This window comes from Myiozetetes cayanensis, unplaced genomic scaffold, assembly GCF_022539395.1.
Source record: "Myiozetetes cayanensis isolate MyiCay16 unplaced genomic scaffold, myiCay2020 scf19, whole genome shotgun sequence".
Taxonomy (NCBI): Eukaryota; Metazoa; Chordata; class Aves; order Passeriformes; family Tyrannidae; genus Myiozetetes; species Myiozetetes cayanensis.
In genome coordinates this window covers 3,142,113-3,157,235 of record NW_026087400.1, presented here as the reverse complement: position 1 = coordinate 3,157,235, position 15,123 = coordinate 3,142,113, and the positions used below count along the sequence as shown (strand labels likewise).

Genomic DNA, 15,123 nt, shown 5'->3' with positions numbered 1-15,123 from the left:
ACCGGGTGGTTCGGAACGGCCCGGCCCCGGCCCCGCCCGCACCAAACATGGCCGCGGCGGCGTCGTGCCCGCCCACCCCCCAACGCCAAGGCTCCTGCCCTCAGCAAACATGGCGGCGAAGGGCGCCCCCCATCCCCGACCGGCTCCGCGGGGCCGGAGACCCGCTGGGCACTGAGCGACGACCCCCGCCCCGCCCCATCAAGCAGGGCGGGGCCGGGCTGAGGCGGGCGCGGCCCCGGCGGAGCGCAGAGCACCGTCCCGGCGCGGCCCTGCCCGGCCGCCGCGGTCGCCATGGCGATCGGCCCCGCGGCCAACCCCGCGCCGCTTCCGGTGACGCCAGCGCCGACACGTGGATGCAAGATGGCGGCGTCGGCGGCGATGGTGAGTGCGGGGGGGCCCGGCCCGGCCCCGCGTCCCGACCGCGGGCCCCCGCCCGCACCGACACCGGCCCCGCCGCGGGGCGCGGGGAGGGCGCTCCGGGAGGCTCCGGGAGGGTCACGGGCCCGGCCGCTGTCCGCGGGAGGCTCCCCGGTGCCGCCCGGGGCCTTGCGGCTGTGCCGCGTCTCCCGGCGGTGTCACCGGCGCAGGGCAGAGCTCCGGCCGCCGCTCGGGGCCCGGAGGAGCGGGGCGGGTCCCTGCCCCGCCGGTGCCGTTCTCCCGCGGCGGCAAATTTGGCACCGTGTCGCGGGTCTGGGCAGGAGGGGCCGGGCCGGGGCGTTGCGGGTTGCAGGGAGCACCGGCGCTTCTTTCCTATTCCCATTCCCATTCCCTTTCCCTCGCTGTGCCGCTCTCTGGAAGGAAGGCGTCGCCCTGGACCCGGTGCTGGTGCCAAGCAAAGCGGCTGTTGCGCTGTGTGTGATTTTCACAGGTGTTCAGTGGTAATTGCCGGGCCGGGGCGTGAGCAACCCCTTCGCCTTCCCCTCGTCCCAGCATCCCTGTTATTATCATTGAATTATTCCCTGAATCCTTGCAGAGCTGCAGGTGTTCCTGATGGGACTTTGGAAAGGTAGCTGAGCATCAGTTCCATCTCACAGAGGAGAAAATGAGCTGCTGGGACGTTACTTACCTGCCTTGGAGTCTTGTGGTAGTAAAATGGATTTTCTCATGGCTTTTGCAGAAGGATATTTCCATGAGTGTGGGTAAAGGATGTGTGCTGATACAAAGGTCGCTGCTGGCCGGGGCTGGGGTGTGAGGTGACTCATGGAGAGAGTGCCTTTAGCACTGTGAGTGTCCTGTTGAGGTGCCTGAGGGCAGAATGAAGGTTGCACGCGTAAGAGACCTTTGGTGGATTTTTCTTTTCGTCCCACAAATGCCTTTCCTCCCGTTCTGTCACCACATTCCACGTGTGTGGTGATAACTGCACCTTGTGGGGTCTCACCCTGCTGGGTCAGGCTGGGGCTTAGTGAATAATTCCTCTGTTGAGGCAGCGTGGCTCCTGAACCTTCTGTGCATTCACAGAAAGCGGCAGCGTTGTTTAAGCCTTTCTGAGTGGGATAAATTAAAGAAACTGTGTGCTGGAGTTGTCTGCAAATCCCAGGTCTCAGTGGTAATTATCCAGGAGCGCCTTCTTGGAGAGGGTTTGTGCATGAACAGGGCAGGAAATACTGTTAGAGTTGCTGCAGGGAAGGTTTGAGTTGCTTCTTACAGCCGAGTGCTTTGTTCTGAAGTTGGTTACAGGAATGTGTTTTGAGTATCTTTTGGAGAGATCCCACAGACTTGAGGAAGCTGCCCTCGGGTGTGCTGGGCTGTGTGGGATGGGCAGAGCCGTGGGGGTGGTGGGTGAGCTGTGCTGGCAGCTCTGGCAGGGTCCTGCCTGCCCCGTGCCAGCTGCTCCCAGAGCGACCTGCTTTGCCTGGGCTCGTGCCATGATTTCCCCAGGGTATGTTCTGCCTGTGGGAGAGAGAATTCAGAGTGTGGCTCCTGTCAGGGGCCTGTGTGCAGACAGAATATAGGGACATTTGAAATAAATTCGGTTTTTTTCCCCCTTTTTAAGACAGGGGGTTGCTTTCCTCCTGTAGGATTTTTGCTTGTGATGGATCTTTTCAGTCTGAGCAGTGATTTGGGGGACAAGAGGGGGTCATTTTGCTTCTGCAATTATTTCTCTTATTTAGATCTTATTCTCCTAAGAGAGGGTCTATCTGCATGTCTGCATATGGGAAAATAACCAGGCTTAGTCAGTCCAAACTATTTTTGCCCACGTGCAGCTGGGTTTTTCTCAGTCTGGAGTTGTGCCTGTTTGTTGTGCTACTTGTTGCTTCGTTATGTGATTTCCTGGCACCTGGGATGCAAGCCTGTTTGGTGCATGTGTTTTGAAACACTGGTTAGGGCTGCAAAGGTTTGTGTCCTGTCTGCTGGAAGTTGGGGCCTCACCAGGGCTCCACCACTGAACAAAAGCAGAGCTCCATTCTGGAAGTTCTGACCTTGCCTAGGAGAGAACTCGGCTTCCAGACATCCCCCAGGTGAGATTATCACCTGGCCAGGTCCATGAGTGACACAGATGTTTTGGGTGGTGTCCTTGTTGCCATGGCTGGAGCTGATGCCTTCGTTTGGAGAAGGTGAAGCACATCTGTCAGGTCCTGATAGGAAAGAGCCCCAGCATCAGCTTCCCTGTGCTCTGCCAGCTCAGGAACCTGCACCGGGTATTTCCTTCAAATTTCACTTCCAGAGCTCCCCCACCTGTTCCATAGCAGGATTCCCATGCCTTGCCACCAACTGTTCTTTCCTGGCACAGCTTTCCAGAGTCGCCCTCTTGTCTTTTCTGTTGCCTGGTGGTGCCTGAGTCATCATCATCGTCATCTGTGTGCAAAGAGCCTGATGTCTGCAAAATTTTTGTCATCAAAAATGTCATATTCTATGTGCTCACGTGCCTCCTGCTGAAGTTCTGTCCTGGTCTTGTCACCTCCAAGCCCTCTGGGGCAAGGGTGGCACCAGAATGGTTTTGGTTTGCAAGTAGCAACATAAAAGATCACAGAATCACAGGATGGTTTGGGTTGGAAGGGACCTTAAAGCTCATCTCACTCCAACCCCCTGCCATGGGCAGGGACACCTTTCCCTAGCCCAAGTTGCTCCCAGCCCTGTCCAACCTGGCCTTGGACAGTCCCAGGGATGGGGCAGCCACACCTTCTCTGGGCAACCTGTGCCAGGGCCTCACCACCCTCAATGAAGTAATTAATTAAAAATTTCATCCTAATGCCTAATCTAAACCTAATCTCTGTCAGTTTGAAGCCATTCGTCCTTGTCCTGCTCTTGTCAAAACAGTCTCTCTCAATCTTTGTTTTAGGCTCCCTTCAGGTGCTGAAAGGCCATGTGTATCTGATGATTTAGTACTAACATTTTCTGTAGGTGCCTAGCAATTGCATTTTAAATACATTTTAGATTTTAACCCCACCACTATTTATGGCTTTTTTTTTTTCATCCTGTCGAGTTCCAGTAATTCTGGATGCTCTGTTGGCTCTTGCTGGTGTCTGATCCAAACATACTTTCCTCACCTCAGAATAAGGGAGGTGATGAAGAAGAAGGGGTGTGGGGGCAACAAACACAGATTTTTTTTTTTTATATATATTTTTAGCTCAAGAGTTGTCCCAAACCAAGCTCTGGGTTTTGTGTGGTTTTCCAGTGGTGCTGGTACAACTCCAGCAGGGAGTTTGGGAGGAGGGGGTGAAGGTAGTAGTGCTGTGAGATTACACCAGAGCTGATGTGTTAATCCAGGCAAGCTGCTGCTGGCTAATACTCTTTAAAGCTCAATTTTCATTTCACAGCCTCCCTGCCCGTGCCAAAGCTGGGTCACCTGAGGTGATGGGAAGGGCTGAGGAGGCAGCAAGGTGTGATAAATTAAGGGTTTGCTGCTGCTGGTTGGATCTGGGTTCTTCTCTACTAATCCATGGAGTTTTCCAACGTAGGGAGCTCAGATGGGTGGGAGCAGAAAAGTCAGGTAATGGCCTGCTCAGTGCCCCGTGGTGCAGCTAAAAACTGCATTTTTCTTGTGGTTGAGCAGAGCCAGAATTTTCCTAATTGCAGATGAAGAGGCAGAGACACCCAGAGCAGAAAGTGACCTGGTGAGGGTCGCAGAACAAAGCTACAAATTGCTTTTGGGAGTTTAGTTTCTGTTCGATCACCTGACGGTGCAGCCTTTCTAATATCTGGGGTGAACGGTTCCAGTGTTGTTGCCCATCTCTAATGTTGTTCCTGCCTTTTCTGTTATATTTTACTGCTCCTTCTCCTTTTTTTCAGGAAAGGCTAAGGTATATGCTGGTCTTGCTGTTGTTGCTGCACGGTACAGACTCGTTCTATGTACCTGGGGTGGCTCCTATCAACTTCCACCGCAATGATCCCGTAGAAATAAAGGTAGGATGGACTTGGTGCTGTTGATCTGTTTGATTTGGGGTACTTTGTCTTTTGGTTTGTTTTTTTTTTCTTTTTTATATCATAGCAGCTAAGGGGGGCTGGAAAGTCAAATTTGGGGGTCCTGTTGCTAAAATGTTGGGGTCAGATATTTTCTCTGTTTCACAGCAGTCGAGTCAGGTGGTTGGGACAACCCTCAAGTAGTCACTGTCCTCATCTTACACTCAGTTCCCAACATGATTCTTGTTCTTGCCCTGATATCTTCTACCAAATTCCTTCAGCAGTTGCACCAAAGTCCCTGAGATGTTGCTCCATGTGGGAAAAGAGCCCCTTTTTCACTGTGGCTTTGAAGTGAATGTAGTTTCTCCAGCATTATACTGACTCTCAAAGTGCTTCATAGTGAGCTATGGAATAAAGTAGTGGTTTGAATCAGACCTTCTTAATTTTCTCTTCTACCTGGTTTGCTCGTGCTGTGTCTTCAGGACCAGGGAAATCTATGATAGGCCCTTCCCAAGTGGAGGTGCTTGTCCTTGAGCCTTGCAGATCTTAGAGCCCAGCCTTGCTGGGAGCTGTTTCCACGCAGCATTGCTGGTGCTGAACAAGAGCTGCTACACCCACCCAGACATCAGCGATTTATTGCCCATTTCATTTATTTTTCTAAAGCTGTGGCCTCTGTCTCAGCAAATCCAGCACCCTTGGGGCTGCTGAGGTTGGCTACTCCCACATGGAGCACAGCACACTTTTCTCTTTGGCCACAGGCTGCCAGACACAGGCTATTTTTAAGCAAATGAGACTTGCCTGTGGCTACAGTAAGCTTCCCAGAAGAAGGGGGTATTGGAATGGCTGTTCTCAAAGGGATTTCAGGAGCCAAATGCTCCCTCAAGTGCTAAGGCAAGCCAGTGTGTTTGCCAGTGCTCTTCCAATAAAGGAGCTTGGCTGTGTTGCAGAACAGTTCTGTTTTTTGGAGCAACTGTGGCCTTGGCTATTGTGGTGTGTCTCTGCACTTCCCTTGTGCCCTGTGATTTGTGGGAACTCTCTGGGAATGTTTGGGGTTTGTCACCAACCCTCTTTCTCCCCAGTCTGATGGCTCTCTGGCTTTCCTTGCAGGATTAAAATTGCTGAACTCTTCATAGCCCTTGAGGCCAGACAGGGCCCAGGAAGTCCAGTGGGACATGAATTTTTCTTTTTTTTTTTTTTTTGAGGAAACCTTGTATGAGTTGCGATTCTTGAATCTTTTTTGAGCTCTTAGGACTCTACTGGGACATGAATTCATAAAACCACCAGTGTTTCTCTGTGAATGAATTTCTACTAAATCGTAATGTAGGGAATGTACAGCTGGGAATGGTGCAAAAGGGAAGCGAGCCAGGGGTCTCTCAGGAACATCTTATTTTAAATATTAGTAGTAGTGTCTTCCAAAAGTGAGCTTTATGGTCTTGAAGTTCAATTGTTGGCTTCTGGCTGTGTCCGAGGGGCCAGGAAATGATCTTGAGTCCTTTCCTGGGGATGATCCTTCCATTCTTCCCGCAGGCTGTGAAGCTGACCAGCTCCCGGACCCAGCTGCCCTACGAGTACTACTCACTGCCCTTCTGCCAGCCCAGCAAGATAACCTACAAGGCTGAGAACCTCGGTGTGTACCTGTCAGACAGCACAGTCCACAGCTTGGGGAGGGGTGTTTACAGGGCTAAAAGCAAATGGAAGTGTCACCTCTGCTGAGCTGTGAGGAGAACGTGGTTCCTCTGATTCACTGTGTGCTGGCTGTTTGCAAACAGGGGTTTGCCTTTCCTGAAGGCGGGCATGTAACCTGCTTCATAAGTGGTGATTGATACTTCCAATAAAGTAGCTAAACTGTCCTTCAGTCTGATCCTTGGTAGCAAAGGAGAATTGCTGTGGTCCCTCCAGATGGCAGGAAGCCTGGCTGTCTCCAACACTGCCCCTGTTTTCCTGTTTTCCAGGCGAGGTTCTTCGTGGGGACCGAATTGTAAATACGCCTTTCCAGGTTTCCATGAACGTGGAGAAGAAATGTGAGGTTCTGTGTAACTTTCCCAACAAGCCAGTCGTTCTGACAGTGGAGCAGAGCAAGCTGATCGCCGAGCGCATCAGGGAGGATTACTACGTCCACCTGTGAGTCACCTCTGGCGTGGGTTTGTGTCAGAGGGGGTTTGGTGCTGTGGACAAATTTGATCTGAAATCTGTGTTTTCAGCATTGCTGATAACCTCCCTGTGGCAACACGGCTGGAGTTTTATTCCAATCGTGAGGAAGAGGAGAAGAAGAAGGAGAAGGATGTGCAGTTCGAGCACGGATATAGGCTTGGGTTTATGGACGGTAACAAGGTAGAGCATTGAGGTGCTGTCTGAGGGTGCCTGGAGGAGATCTGGGTGTCTGCCAGAGGGTGTTAGAGGTCTGCCAGAGAGTATCAGAATTGGGAATGCGACCTAAAGGTTTTATAAAGAGTGGAAATATGAGAGAGGGGTCTCTCGTGGGAAGCAGGGGATGGGTGCTGGACTGTTGGTGCGATAGCCAGGAGTCCTTCCTTTTTCTCACTGTGTAACTTTATACATGCTCATGCAGTGGCTTCCCCTCAGCAGAGCAAAGGCACTTTGCCCCCAAGGCTGGCTGATCTCTGATGCTGGAGTGTCTTTAGTTTTCCTCACTGGAGCTGTTTTCTGCAGCTGTTGCTTCTCAGCTTTGCCTGTTCCTGCCCTGGGATGCTGATGCTTTATTTCATGTCACTCTTTCAGTTCTACCTGCACAACCACCTCTCCTTCATCCTTTACTACCACAGAGAGGATGTGGAAGAGAGCCAGGAGCACACCTATAGGGTGGTGCGCTTTGAGGTGATTCCCCAGAGCATTAAACTAGAAGGTAAGAGACTCTTGGGGAGGGGAGCAAGGGGGAAGAGTCTCCTGTAGGAACAAGAGGTGGATGTCACTGATGTATCAGGGTGCCAGTTGTTGCTTTACAGGGCACAGAAATGAAGGAGTCCGAATTGTGAGAATAAACCCCTTTGTTTTTAAGGAAGTACCAACAATAGAGAGCTATCCTTGAAATGCAATCCATGGAAAAATCATTTCCTGTAAAAAGATCTGAGTTTGAGGTTTTGGGGTTGCATTTTTTTGCACTGTATCATCTGGCATGATGATGAGGCATGCCTGGCATGTAGCTCTTGTTGTGGTGCTGATCTCCCTGACTGGGACACTGCGTGCTTGTCCAGGGACACACAGGATGGTTGGAACTGGTCCAGGGGGACTGAAGTTTAAAAATAATGGTTAGGGGAAAAACATTCCTATGTCAGAGAAGGGTCTCAAAGGGCAATTTCTTATGGTGTGTATCACCCCTGTGCAGCTCTCCTCTGGCAGAGCAGGCTCTGCTGCAGAGGTCTTTTTTTCTCAGCATGTCATGTGGAATAGAGGATTTGTTCATGGTCTAGATCCTTGGCTTCAGAACCTCTGAAGGCTTTTATCCTTCCAGTTAAGGAGAGCCCTGTGCATAGCTTTCCTGAAAGTTTGTTAATCGTGCTCCACTGCTGGTCAGGAGAATAGTTTTGCAAACTGCAGAGCAGGTGAGCAAGCAGCGAGTGCTTCCCCACAGTACCTGGAATCACTGCAGCCCAGTGCCCTAAGGGTGATGCTCCGTGGGAGAGGTGGTGCCTGAGGGAAGGGCTGACTGTGTGTGCCGTGTTTTCCCTTACAGACTTGAAGGCTGATGAGAAGAGCATGTGTACCCTGCCCGAAGCCACGGGTTCTGCCCCTCAGGAAATAGATCCCACTAAAGAGAACCAGTTGCTCTTCACCTACTCTGTGCACTGGGAGGTAAGGCAGTACTGCAGAGCTGCCTGGCAGTGACGCTCCAGGTGTGTGTCACAGGTGTTGTGGAAGCCATTGGGAATGTGCTGATGTGAGAAGAACTGCTCCTGTTCTTTCAGGAAAGTGACATCAAGTGGGCTTCCCGCTGGGACACGTACCTGACCATGAGTGACGTGCAGATCCACTGGTTTTCCATCATCAACTCAGTTGTGGTCGTGTTTTTCCTTTCAGGTGAGTGGATGTGTGGGGTGGGGAGGGCTTTACCGATATCTGCAGGGAATTTGCTTTGAATCTCAGCTGCAGGTGGCTCGAGGAGGATGAGGCCACGTCTGGACCTGGGCAGACGGGGCAGGAAACCAAACTCAGCACTTAAAACCTCCCGGTTCAGACAGTGCCCTGTGGGGTCAGGCAGTTATCTGCCTGGCTGGGGTCACTGAGGGAGTGTGTGGTGAATGCACATCTTGCATGTTTATATTTAAATTAAAAGAAAAAAAAAAACAAAACAAAAAAAACCACAGGAAAGCCACAGTGCCCTGCTCCTGCTGGAATGCTGCCTCCCCTACTCCCTGGGGTTTTGTTTCTGTCTTTGCTGATGACTCAAGGCCTCCTCTCCCAGACAGAACAGCGTGTAGTTGCACAGTGTGAGAGCAGCCACAGCCATGTAGGAGCCTCTGAGCTGAACACAGTTTGTGCTTGTTTTCAGGGATTCTCAGCATGATCATCATCCGGACCCTGCGCAAGGACATCGCCAACTACAACAAGGAAGATGACATTGTATGTGTTTGTGTTTATGGGGCTGGGATCAGGGAGGGAGGGAAGCACAGACCAGGAGGGACCTCTTGTGCAGAGTCTCTTCTCTTGCCCCTGTTTTGCTCTGAGCCCTGGCCATGGGAGGGGCTGTTCTGTCGTGCTGTCACACATCTCTGGTTGTCAGTGTACATTGCCAGTTCAGATGTCCTCAGACCTGAGTAATGACTGCAGACAGCTCTGGAAATGTGTGCCCTGGCACTGGCAGTTCAGGTCTCAGCTGTTCTAAGCCCAAGAGGAAAGAAGTTTCTTGGCTAGAGGGTAAAATCCTGGAGAAGAGCTGCATCCAGGGAAGTTACCCTCTTAGTCTGGCTGTGATAGGACTTCAGTTTCCTCTGGCATATCATATCTAACTAACCATCTTTTTCTGTTGTTGCTACAGGAAGATACCATGGAGGAATCCGGTTGGAAACTTGTGCATGGGGATGTCTTCAGGCCTCCCCAGTATCCTATGATCCTCAGCTCTCTCCTGGGTTCTGGAATTCAGCTCTTCTGTATGATCCTGATTGTCATCTGTAAGTGGCACGTGCTGCATGGGGTGGCTGTAGTAAGGATGATGCCTGAGGGTGTTTGTCTTCACCCTGTGCTCACTTGGGCTGGACTGAGGCCCATAAAGCTGCTTCCTTTGGCCCGGGCTCGGCGTTGCTGAGCTGCCCGATGGCATTTCCCAGCTGAAGGCAGCTCTGTGTGATTATAATTTGTGTTGCCAAGCTGTGAGCCCTGGGTGACACTGGGCTGAGAGACTTTTGCACAGGTGTGCCTTGCCTGCTGAGCTGCACCTGCTCCCATCCCTGGGGAAGCCGAGGCTGAGGCATGGTCTGTAGCTGAGATCAAAGCTTCCTCTCTGGCCAGTGCTGGAGGCTGTGGATGTGTTATGCTGTGAAGGAAATGAGGCCTGTGCAGAGACTCCAGCAGCTGTGGCCTGTGGATGGGACAGGCCCCTGTCTCATGTACCTCAGAGCTGCTGTTCCTTGTCCTGTTTCCCTCTGCAGTTGTTGCTATGCTGGGGATGCTGTCGCCTTCGAGCCGGGGCGCGCTGATGACAACTGCCTGCTTCCTCTTCATGTTCATGGGGTAGGTGCCTCCAGGGCTTCCCTCCAGTGCTGTCCTGCACCTCCCCAGCAGCAACAGCTCATTCTCTTTGTCTTGGCTTGTTTCTGTCCAGGGTTTTTGGTGGATTCTTTGCTGGCCGCTTATACCGGACTCTGAAAGGCCATCGGTGGAAGAAGGGAGCCTTTTGTGTGAGTCTTGGATGTTCTGTGCTGTTTATCCAGGTTTGCTGATAGCAGGATCTGTGGATAAGCTCCACACATGTTTGTGGCAGCTGGACACAGCCTGGCTGTGCTTCAGGTTTGCTCTGGGTTGAGTCCCTGTAGCTCTACAGAAAAGGGCAAACACCAGAGTGCGTACTAGAACAGAGAGGATTGTCCAAGATCCTCCACCAGCCCAGTTGTGTCCTCATGCTGTAGAAAAAGGGACACTACTCCACATGTGCCTTATCCCAGCCATGGGCTCATTACAGAGGAACATTTGGCTGATGGAGTCATGTGTCTTCTCTTGTGCTGTGGTTGCTCTTGCAGACAGCGACCCTGTACCCGGGCGTCGTCTTCGGCATCTGCTTCGTCCTGAACTGTTTCATCTGGGGGAAACACTCCTCTGGTGCGGTAGGTACCACCCTCAGCCTGGGGCCTGCTGGGTAGGAGGGGGTTAGTGGGCTGACAGGGCCTTACTTGTCTTCCCAGACCTTTCCAAATGTGGGTGTCCTTGCAGTGGGTGACTGGAGGGTTGGCCTGGCTGATGACATCAGTCTCCTGGGCAGGTGAGCTGTCGGCCTCACTTCTGTGACTCTTGTAATTCCAGGTGCCTTTCCCTACCATGGTGGCCTTGCTCTGCATGTGGTTTGGGATCTCCTTGCCCTTGGTCTACTTGGGTTACTACTTCGGATTTCGCAAGCAGCCATACGACAATCCTGTCCGGACAAATCAGATTCCCAGGCAGATCCCAGAGCAGAGGTGGTACATGAATAAATTCGTGGGGTGAGTGATGAATGTCTGGGAAATACGGTGAGTTAATCCCCTCCCCTTTGTCCCCTTGGGTTGCTGAACATGACTTTCTGCTGGTCTCTGGACATGGACAGATGGCAGATGGGGTTCCTTGAGACAATATTGGTAATTTGGACGTGGTATGGGGGGTGCTCGTAGCAGTGGTATGTGCTCAGCAGTGGGAGCAGCTGTGCTGTTGCCTGTGAAATTTATTTTAGTAATCTGGAGCTGTAGAGCCTCTGGAGCGTGTGCTGTGTGGTTACAAGGAATTTTTAATGTCTGAACAGTTTTATTGTGCTGCTTATGGTTTTTGTTTCTGGCTCTGTAGGATCCTCATGGCTGGTATCCTGCCTTTCGGAGCCATGTTCATCGAACTGTTCTTCATTTTCAGTGTAAGCATTTAACCCACTTTGCTCCTGAATAGGATTCCTCTCATGCCAAAGCTTTTGAAAGGGAAGGGGCTTCCACTGGAGCAGTGTCCTATTCCTGTACTCAGTGAAGGGGGATAGCTGTTCCCTCCAGGCCATTCGGTAGTTTCCAGAGAGAGCTGTGGGACTGGTGATTTGAAAGATTGTGCTAAAGATGAAATTTACTGTAACATTACGTCAAGGAGGGGTCCTGGTCTTAAGACAGTCACTATTTCAGCTGTTGCCCATTTTTCACCTTGTATGGACAGGGAGTAATTTGCTGTTCCATTGCTTGGGAGGTGTGAGGGAATGAACAAGCTACCTCAGAGCTGTCCTTGTGCACCTTTTTGCAACCTGAATCCTCTGAAGTGATGTTGTGAGACACATCAGATCTGTGTTTTCATCTACATGAGGCTGAGGGGCTCCTCATTTTCCCTTGGTTGGCTGCCAGAAGTTAGTCCCATGTTCACTGATTGATCACAGTAGCACAGAAGCAAATTCCTGCTGTGTCTTTGTTTCAGGCAATCTGGGAGAACCAGTTCTATTACCTTTTCGGCTTTCTCTTCCTGGTGTTTATAATTCTGGTGGTATCCTGCTCCCAGATCAGCATTGTCATGGTGTACTTCCAGCTCTGTGCTGAGGTGAGATTTCCATGTTTGCAGATTGGGTGGCTCAGGGTACTTGCTCCTGGAAAAGCACACAGGTCATGCTGCTGCTGCTCAGCAGAAATTAGTGTGGCCCAGCTTCACGGGTGGGATTGCTCCCAACACCTCTTGGCTTCAAGAGGAATTGAAGCTCCTGGATTATCTGTTAGGCTGGGAACTGTGGTTTCATACCAGGAATTCTGCTGGGTGAAAGGTGTTTTCTGCAGACATCTCTTCTCAAAGAAACTGGTTCATTCCATGCACATACAAAAACAAATGCAGAGCCAGAGGTGAGCCACATCCAAGTACTGTGAGCGTGACCTGGCTTTGCTTCACTGTCAGCTTCCTGTCCTCTTGGTCTGGAGACCCTTTTGTGACAAAACAGTTCCCCACCCCAAATTGTGGGTTTCCTTTGAAGGAAAATGTATGATATTCTCCCTGTCCTGGAATGGTCACAGCTCCCCTGAGACAGGAGAAGGATTATTATCCCACAGGAGAAGGAAGCCTGTGGGATAATGAGGCTCTTTATCCTATCAGGATTATCGCTGGTGGTGGAGGACCTTCCTGGTGTCAGGAGGATCTGCCTTCTATGTGCTGATCTATGCTGTATTCTACTTTGTGAACAAGGTATTGTTATTCCTCCTGTATGAAAGTGCTGCCTTTCTGGGGAAGACTGGGGGATTCGGGAAAGGAAATAATGGGACTGCAGAGTCCTGGTCTGTCCCGTGTCAGCCCAAGGCAGCTGAGCAGCCAGCAGTGCTGACAGCCCTGCCAGAGGGGAGAGGAGGCTGTAGGTGCCCTGGGTCCCTGCCCACATCACCTGTGTGCAGAGCAGCATTCCCAATCCCACCTCGAAGGGAATCTGTTCAGTTGGATGACAACAAATCCTCCCTTTGGCACAAAGGTCCCCTTGCAGAGGCCGTTGCTCTGGACTCTTGTCACCTCTGTGCGTTATGTTGCTCATTTTGTTTTCTCCCCTCCTCTTCTGTTTCAGCTGGATATTGTTGAGTTCATTCCCTCCTTGCTGTACTTTGGCTACACCGCCCTCATGGTCCTGTCCTTCTGGCTCCTCACGGGCACCATCGGCTTCTACGCAGCCTACATGTTCGTCCGGAAAATCTACGCCGCCGTGAAGATCGACTGAAGCTGCAGAGCCCCAGCAGGGATCAGGCGCCTCCGAACGCGTGTCCTCCCGGGAGTGACGTGGACATCTTCTCCCAGCTCTTTTTAAGGAAACGAAATCCAGTGGGAGAGAGAGAGAGAGGAGAGAAATAATTAACTCTTCGATTTGGAATGTAACTTTTGGCACAGTGTACATGGATTCTGGGCTACTTCTGGGGGAAAAGGGGTCTGTAGATACCTTACATTTTATTATCCTGTTCCATATTTGAGGGAGTTTTTTTTTAGCAGAGAAATATCCCTCTGTATAAGTAAAACCCCCTTTTTGCTAATTCATCCTTTTTTTTTTATGTTGATGACGAATGGATTTGAAACAGCAGTGGAAACACTTGTGAAAACGTTTTCTTCCAGCCCCTGGGGTGCTCTAGGATTCAGGGAGACTCTTCAGACGAGCATCAGACTGGGTTTTTCTCCTGCCTTCGTGTCTGCACAGAAGAGGGAGCTTGACTATGGCAAAATAACCGGAGCCAAACGCTCGCCCAGCGGGAGGTCCGGCGTGCTCCGACCACCGAAGTCCTGGCTTCGGCTCGTTTACAATTTGCTGGAGGTGCCATTTGGAGCCTGGGAAGTGCAATTTCACCCTGAGAGAGCTTGACAACTGCAAGCCTCGGCATCGCCGCTCCCTCCCTCCAGCCTCGGAGAGCACGGGCCGCTGCGGGTGCCTCTGCTGGAAGGGCTGAGGGGAGGAGGGTGGGATTGCCTCTCCTTCAGAAGGCAGGATAGGATATAACCTCCATGGTTGTGCTGGAATACAGGACTGGAAGGACGCCTGAGGTACCGATCAGGGTTTGTTCTGTCAATGGCTCTGCTCCATATGCATGAGGAAACAGGGTGGGCTCCATCCTGGGAACGCCGCTGGGATCACGCGGAGCCTGCGGAGAGATGGAGGGACGGCTGCGGTGCTGCGGCGTTAGTGCCAAGCAATCTGAGGCAGTGCTGGGCCTGAGCTGCCCCAGGGGCGTGCAGGCCGTGCTGAAGGGGCTGGGCACAGAGCAGGTGGCCCTGTGGAGCTTGCCCATGGCCTGAGAGTGGGGCTGTCTCCCTGCTGGCCCCCTCTCCAGCCACCCTCACTGCTCTCTGCTCCTCCTCTGAAATTCTCTACCTCCAGGGAACAGGAAAAGCGTAGTCCCCTAAGCTGTACTTTGTTCTTCTCCACAAAAACCAGTGCAAGCCCTCCAGGACAGCTGATGTGGGCTCTTTTCACATGGCTTGATGCCTGAATTGGCCCTTGGGAAGCTCTTCTTTTAAAAGAGGTTAAAGTTGTTTTTTATTTTGGTCACTTCAATGATGTTTATCAGTAAAAAGGTTCCACATTGCAGTGCAGACTCTCTACATCCCCAGGCTAGCTGGATTCAGTCAGGGCTACAGGGGAGAGGTTTTTCAGTGAGATCTAAGAAAGTTTTGCTTCTTGTATTAAGGTCTCCCGATGACCAGCTGCCACAGGTCACACTCTTCCTACCCAGAACTGTCCAAAGCCCTCCCTGCTCCCAGCACTGATGTGCACCCTTGAGGGCTTTGGGGCTCTTTTTAACCCTAATTGTCATAAGTTTCCACCAGGTCCACACAAGGGCCCGTGTCCTTTCCCGTCAGCCTTGCTCATCATGCCAAAGTCCAATCAGCCAGGAATCATGGATGGAAAAAGGGAGCAGGGGATGTGTGAGCCAGCTGTGCTGTGGAGTCCTGTGTCAGTTCTGATTTCAGGTCCTTTTCTGAAATTTTGATTGATTTTTTTTTTTTCTTCCTCTTTTTTTTTCTTCTGCCCCTGCCCCAGTGGAGAGGCTCAGCCAGCATTGATTTCTCTCCCTTTCCTGAACTGTTTTCTCTGTATTCTTTGTAATTTTTAATTAATGTATGTATTCTTTGTGCCCTATTGTAAATAAATCTGCCATTGTCCTGTCA

The 15,123-nt window shown here is 51.5% G+C and overlaps 1 protein-coding gene across 2 annotated transcripts; it reads left to right on the top strand.

Annotated features, from left to right (window-relative positions):
• Positions 1 to 291: 291 nt before the first annotated feature.
• TM9SF4 (transmembrane 9 superfamily member 4) lies at positions 292 to 15,123 on the top strand. Of its 2 annotated transcripts, none has more exons than XM_050313477.1 (18): positions 292 to 381; positions 4,231 to 4,344; positions 5,869 to 5,968; positions 6,294 to 6,462; positions 6,543 to 6,672; positions 7,081 to 7,204; positions 8,033 to 8,151; positions 8,265 to 8,376; positions 8,849 to 8,919; positions 9,335 to 9,467; positions 9,945 to 10,026; positions 10,118 to 10,193; positions 10,533 to 10,616; positions 10,813 to 10,988; positions 11,323 to 11,386; positions 11,923 to 12,042; positions 12,583 to 12,672; positions 13,040 to 15,123. In XM_050313477.1, exons 1-18 carry the CDS (start codon positions 292 to 294, stop codon positions 13,187 to 13,189), a joined length of 2,004 nt encoding a protein of 667 aa, XP_050169434.1. In that variant the 3' UTR covers positions 13,190 to 15,123. The 2 variants fall into 2 exon arrangements, with proteins under 2 accessions (XP_050169434.1, XP_050169435.1); XM_050313478.1 differs by lacking the exon at positions 292 to 381 and adding an exon at positions 843 to 1,084.